General features: G+C 41.8%; 1 protein-coding gene across 4 annotated transcripts; it reads right to left on the reverse strand.

The window, feature by feature from the left end:
• Window positions 1-1,383: 1,383 nt before the first annotated feature.
• Window positions 1,384-5,958, reverse strand: LOC118362431 (5'-3' exonuclease PLD4-like). 4 transcript variants are annotated; one of them, XM_052486171.1, is made up of 11 exons: window positions 5,882-5,958; window positions 5,731-5,800; window positions 5,440-5,609; window positions 5,086-5,269; window positions 4,868-4,988; window positions 4,631-4,764; window positions 4,344-4,538; window positions 3,982-4,121; window positions 2,321-2,486; window positions 2,130-2,226; window positions 1,384-1,996 (listed from the first exon to the last, which is right to left on the reverse strand). In XM_052486171.1, exons 2-11 carry the CDS (start codon window positions 5,782-5,784, stop codon window positions 1,791-1,793), a joined length of 1,467 nt encoding a protein of 488 aa, XP_052342131.1. In that variant the 5' UTR covers window positions 5,785-5,800; window positions 5,882-5,958; the 3' UTR covers window positions 1,384-1,790. The 4 variants fall into 4 exon arrangements, with proteins under 4 accessions (XP_052342131.1, XP_052342129.1, XP_052342130.1 ...); XM_052486169.1 differs by having other exon boundaries at window positions 5,725-5,800; XM_052486170.1 differs by having other exon boundaries at window positions 5,731-5,803.
• Between the last annotated feature and the right edge of the window lie 56 nt (window positions 5,959-6,014).

Genomic DNA, 6,014 nt, shown 5'->3' on the forward strand with positions numbered 1-6,014 from the left:
GAAAGTAGGTCCACTTACTACAGGTACATCCATGTCAGATCCATCAGTCTGACAGTAGGTCCACTTACTACAGGTACATCCATGTCAGATCCATCAGTCTGACAGTAGGTCCACTTACTACAGGTACATCCATGTCAGATCCATCAATCTGAAAGTAGGTCCACTTACTACAGGTACATCCATGTCAGATCCATCAGTCTGAAAGTAGGTCCACTTACTACAGGTACATCCATGTCAGATCCATCAGTCTGAAAGTAGGTCCACTTACTACAGGTACATCCATGTCAGATCCATCAGTCTGAAAATAGGTCCACTTACTGCAGGTACATCCATGTCAGATCCATCAGTCTGAAAGTAGGTCCACTTACTGCAGGTACATCCATGTCAGATCCATCAGGCCGCACCATAGTTCTACCAACCTGTTTTACAGCCTCTGCAAATGATACATCATAACTGATCTTATATCTTTGAGCCTCTCTCTGTACCCGGCGTCCACCAAATGCTGCACTGTATTCTCCCCCACAATTACTGCACTTAACCTTCACATTGCTTCCACATTCACCGTAATCATGTGCCCCTCCACACTTGGCACATCTTTTCTTTCCTTTAAACTGAGCAGCTACATGTCCTATTTGTACTTTACCCAGCAAGACTTTCTCAAATCTCAGCATCACTGATAACCTTTCACCTTGACCCTCTTTCCTACTGATCAACCTTTTGGCCTCTATCACTCTGCCTCCCTTCACATTATCTTTAACATCATCTGTGAACATAGATATCGGGACCCCAGTGATGACTCCCCTCAATCTAGCATAAGCACCAGGGACATGGCTTTTAATCTTCTTCCCATTAAGCGTTTCCATTTGAAGAATCTTGAGCCTGGCTACCACATAATATTAACAATCTAACATTTCAAATAAATCAAGGTAATTTCAATTTCTCTACAGCATTAGTTAGTCAGATAAGTGATGCCCTGCGGTCTAATCAAACACTATCACCACTTTCCCCTTCACACATCATTACTCTTGCTTCCTACCTTGGCCCTCTTAATGCTTTCTTTACAAGATGCCCCAATTCTTTCTGTTTCATGACTTCTCTTCTTCCTGTCTTTCCACTACTGACCATTCCGGTCCTTGACCCTCATCCTCACTCTCCACACCATCAGAACTGACACCCATATTGTTCGCATTCCAGCTTATTCTCAATTTCCTCCACACTACTCGCAGCCATTTCCGATCAAGGAAACTTCCTCGTCGGTTTTGTCCTTAATCCAATGTCTTACGACGATGTCCTAATGTTACAGTATCCACACTGAATATTTACATTACTGCCATCTAATGTAGAGAAAATCAAACAAACACTTGAATAGACGAGACCGAGACCTGTCTTTTGCTGCTTTTATTTTAAATGAATTATATTGTATAATAAAGCATTTTGTTGCAAGAATAATGAGCAATCAAGTATATATCATGAAATAGTATTTATTTGCTTGCAAAAGGTATTAAGGTACGTTTTCCCCCAACATACCCGAATAGACAGTGAAATATTAAACATTCAACATGACATTTTCACTCGGGAAAAAAGGTAACTAGTACAAACAAATAATGAAGCAAATGATGAGTGTTCAGTTGCAACGTTCCTCATAGAAACAACCAAAGACAACAACAAAAAAGCAGTCCAACAGGCTTACTGTTATCTCCCTAAGCCATAACTGCCATAACTGAATGCTTTGGGGACTTTTCTAAAGTAAACATTGGTATAACTGAGTGTACGGATGGTAAGTAGAGCGCCTATCCTTTTGAGAGGGCACAGTCAGGGTGATGACCCAAGTCAGCGAGACATACAGTAAACTGAGACTGCCAGTCCCTGTCAAATACTGCCCTGAGCTGCCCCTGCAGAGCCTGGGTCCTCCAGGCCCAGTGTGGTGCGTGCTGGGAAACCACCAGCCCCACTCCAGCTGTGGTGTTGAAGTAGTCAGCTGACCAGTTAGATGTCCCTGAGGGGCAGAATGATTTGGAATTCAAGTTATTCATTACCTGTAATGCTTTCATGTAGACAACTGTGTCTGTTCACATCAAAGTATTATAATATCCAACTATTTTCTGTTGATACAGCTGTCTATCCCTTACCAATATATGCCATTTTATCAGTCACCATGTATTTATTATGGTTTACTCTAGAGTGGGGTATCTCTGACTGGTTCCCTACTGGCACAATGGACAGTTTCTGAAAAAGAGGACAATCTGGCATTACAGTACAGAAAAGAAGACCATCACATTGGTTGAATAATAATACCAGTGGGCTATGTGTGTCTTCTTACCACGTGAATGCTGATATGCTGGCCAGGGTAATTCAGGGAGGCTAGAGACTGAAGAAAAGGAAGCATGGCTGGATCAGAATCCCGCCCACAGCTCACCAGCAGACGAACCTTAACATTCCGCTCAAAAGCAGCCCTCTTTAATGCATCATCAATGGCTGGCCAGTACCTAAAGGATGATTTAAAGAGGTACACTACCAGTCAAATGTTTTAGAACACCTACTCATTCAAGGGTTCTTCTTTATTTTTACTATTTTCTACTTTGTAGAATAATAGTGAAGACATCAAAACTATGAAATAGCACATATGGAATCATGTAGAAAGCAAAAAAGGTTTAATCAAATCAAAAAATATTTTCCATTTGAGATTCTTCAAATAGCCACCCTTTGCCTTGACAGCTTTGCACACTCTGGCATTCTCTCAACCAGCTTCACCTGGAATGCTTTTCCAACAGTATTGAAGGAGTTCCCACATATTGTTGGCTGCTTTAACTTCACTCTGCGGTCCGACTCATCCCAAACCATCTCAATTTGGTTGAGGTCAGGAGATTGTGGAGGCCAGGTCATCTGATCCAGCACTACTTTCTTGGTCAAATAGCCCTTACACAGCCTGGAGGTGTGTTGGGTCATTGTCCTGTTGAAAAACAAATTATAGTCCCACTAAGCCCAAACCAGATGGGATGGCGTATCGCTGCAGAATGCTGTGGTAGCCATGCTGGTTAAGTGTGCCTTGAATTCTAAATAAATCACAGACAGTGTCACCAACAAAGCACCCCCTTACCATAACACCTCCTCCTCCATGCTTTACAGTGGGAACCACACATGCAGAGATCATCCGTTCACCCACACCACATCTCACAAAGACATGGCGGTTGGAACCAAAAATCTCCAATTTGGACTCCAGACCAAAGGACAAATTTCCACCGGTCTAATGTCCATTGCTTGTGTTTCTTGGTCCAAGCAAGTCTCTTCTTATTATTGGTGTCCATTAGTAGTGGTTTCTTTGCAGCAATTTGACTATGAAGGCCTGATTCACACAGTATCCTCTGAACAGTTGATGTTGAGATGTGTCTGTTACTTGAACCCTGTGAAGCCTTTATTTCGGCTGCAATTTCTGAGGCTGGTAACTCTAATGACCTTATCCTGTAACTCTGGGTCTTCCTTTCTTGTGGCGGTCCTCATGAGGGCCAGTTTCACCATAGCGCTTGATGGTTTTTGCAACTGCACTTGAAGAAACTTTCAAAGTTCTTAAAATGTTCAGTATTGACTGACTAATGAAGGACTGTCGTTTCTCTTTGCTTATTTGAGCTGTTCTTGCCATACTATGGACTCTGTCTTTTACCAAATAGGGCTAACTTCTGTATACCCCACTACCTTGTCACAACACAACCGATTGGTTGTGTAGAGATAATGCAAAGAGTGTGCGAAGCTATCATCAATGCAAAGGGTGGCTATTTGAAGAAACTCAAATATATGTTATTTCGTAGTTTTGATGTCTTAGAAAATATTAAAAATGTAGAAAAACCCTTGAATGAGTAGGTGTTCTAAAACATTTGACCGGTAGTGTATACTCAATTAGTCTTTCAATATTACAAGAAGTCAAAGTAAGTCAAACTCAATGGTGGATTGAAAAAGGCTATGCGTCTGGTAGGACAGTATGTTCACCTTTGAGGGTGTATGAAGCGTGTGGTGGGGAAATACTCCATGACTGCCACATCAATGTAGTGCTGTGCCCCTGAGATCACTGAGAGGATAGAATCAAGGTCCTGCGTCCGAGAGGCGGGGCAGAAAGTGGGAGGAGAGGCCTGGGAGAGACAGAGTATAGACATCACATTGCAAGGAAGAGAGAGCTGTAATGAGTAGAACTGTGATGAGATGGTCATTAGATGAGAAAAAAATATCCAGTCAATGTGTTATGACAATAGACACACTCTTTAATTCTCTCAGGTTTTATTCAGATGCTAATAGTTTTATGGTTCGGGGCACTCTGAAAGCAGTGAATGGGAAGTGAAACAGAAAGGACTCACTGTGATGTAGATTTTGCTTGAAACATTATCAGTCTTCAGCAGCATGGGGTGCTCTTTGTTGATGTCAGTGTCATACTTGGAGGGCCAAGGGTTTGGGATGGAGCTGTTGCGATGACCCATCACCCAGTATGACTCAAAGATCTTATGGAGGTCCTCAGCCAGACTGGAGCAGTTATAGATCACCACTCCCAGTTCCTTTACCTAAGGTGATAGTGCATTGTGACCCGTCATGTAGGTGCAAAACGAGTGAGATTATTTAAGGTAGTTCTATTATATCATCACTAGACCTTTACCTGTGTAAGAGACCTCCAATCCATGTTGGCACTTCCCAGGAAAATGTGTTTCCTATCAACAATCCAGAACTTGCTGTGGAGTACACCCCCAGTCAAACGCCCAAAGGGAACTTTTCTTACTTGGACTCCTACAGTATAGATAACCAAGGAGAGGAGATAAGAGGATAAAACATACAGTAGGATAATATACTGTGTACGAAACATTAAGAACACCTTCCTAATATTTCAGACCTTTCTGTCTCAGAAAATGAAGATCTGTGGAGTTTGTCAGCACAGAGGGAATACTTGTCACAACTCTCACTGACACATTTCTGGAAGGTAAAGCTCCAAACTGCTCCAGTATGTTCTTTCCCTGTTGATAACAGTAGATAAAGTGCAGGCAAATTCACAGGGATGACTAGTTGACAGCGGTTGTCAAACGTATTTCAAATGTCTTTTGTAAAACTCACAGGCAAGTCAGTGGAAGAGTTGATATTGATGTCATCACCGGTAAGAGTCCAGTAGAAGGAAGCCACATCGACTTGGTAGGTTGCCATGGACAGGAGATCTCTCCAGGCTTTGTCCACTGGGGTCCCAAAGGTTGCATTGTCGTCATATTTCATATACAGGGGAATGCTCTCTACGAGGATTATACTGAGGAATTCACAACAGGACGTGTTAGATTTCTAGTCTTTGGGGAGGATTACAAACTTGAGACAACACATCCACTTCCATTGCCAAAACTTAATTTGACTGTTTTATATTGTCAATTCGATGTATTTAAGTATTAAAGCAAAAACGTATACTATGTATATGACGCTCACCGGCTTTGCTCTTCAGAAATGTTATTTTGATCAGTGTTTGTTTCTTGGAAGACCTTGCAGTTTTGGAAATGCTCTTCTGTGCTCTTCTCATACATAGAAAAGGAGAGCAGTGCCCCGAATGCAGTCAAACATCCCACTGCCACAGCAACTGAAACAAGCCGTTTGGATCCCTGGAACATGAACACAGACATGTGATCAATATAACTGTGAACAGAAGTTCAAACAGACTTCAGTTGTATCAACATAGATGGGAATCTACTGAAAAGTCTGACAAGCAATTCTTACCCTTACGTTGGGAACATGGCTATCATGTAAATGATTGTAAGGAGAGGACATCTCTGGCATGGATGTTCCTGATGTACTGCTGAAATCCAGACCTAAAATGTTATTGCTCATGCATATCATTTTAAACATACATTTAACATATAAAAAAACAACTTACGGAAACAGAGTAAAGCGGCTCGTCTTCTGCAAGTGATTTGTCGTTACAGTAGCCTTCCTCTAAGTCCTCAGAAATTGATATGAAACTAGGTATGACATTTACTGTCCACTGGAAAATACACGGTTCCTGTTTT

This window comes from Oncorhynchus keta, chromosome 29 (genome assembly GCF_023373465.1).
Source record: "Oncorhynchus keta strain PuntledgeMale-10-30-2019 chromosome 29, Oket_V2, whole genome shotgun sequence".
Taxonomy (NCBI): Eukaryota; Metazoa; Chordata; class Actinopteri; order Salmoniformes; family Salmonidae; genus Oncorhynchus; species Oncorhynchus keta.

Coding starts and splice junctions, on each gene's coding strand:
- LOC118362431 (XM_052486169.1), bottom strand. CDS start 5,784: ATGCCAGAGATGTCCTCTCCTTACAATCATTTACATGATAGCCATGTT. Junction 2,227..2,320: donor AGCATATCAGCATTCACGTG/GTAAGAAGACAC, acceptor CCTCTTTTTCAG/AAACTGTCCATTGTGCCAGT. Junction 1,997..2,129: donor TGATAAAATGGCATATATTG/GTAAGGGATAGA, acceptor TCTGCCCCTCAG/GGACATCTAACTGGTCAGCT.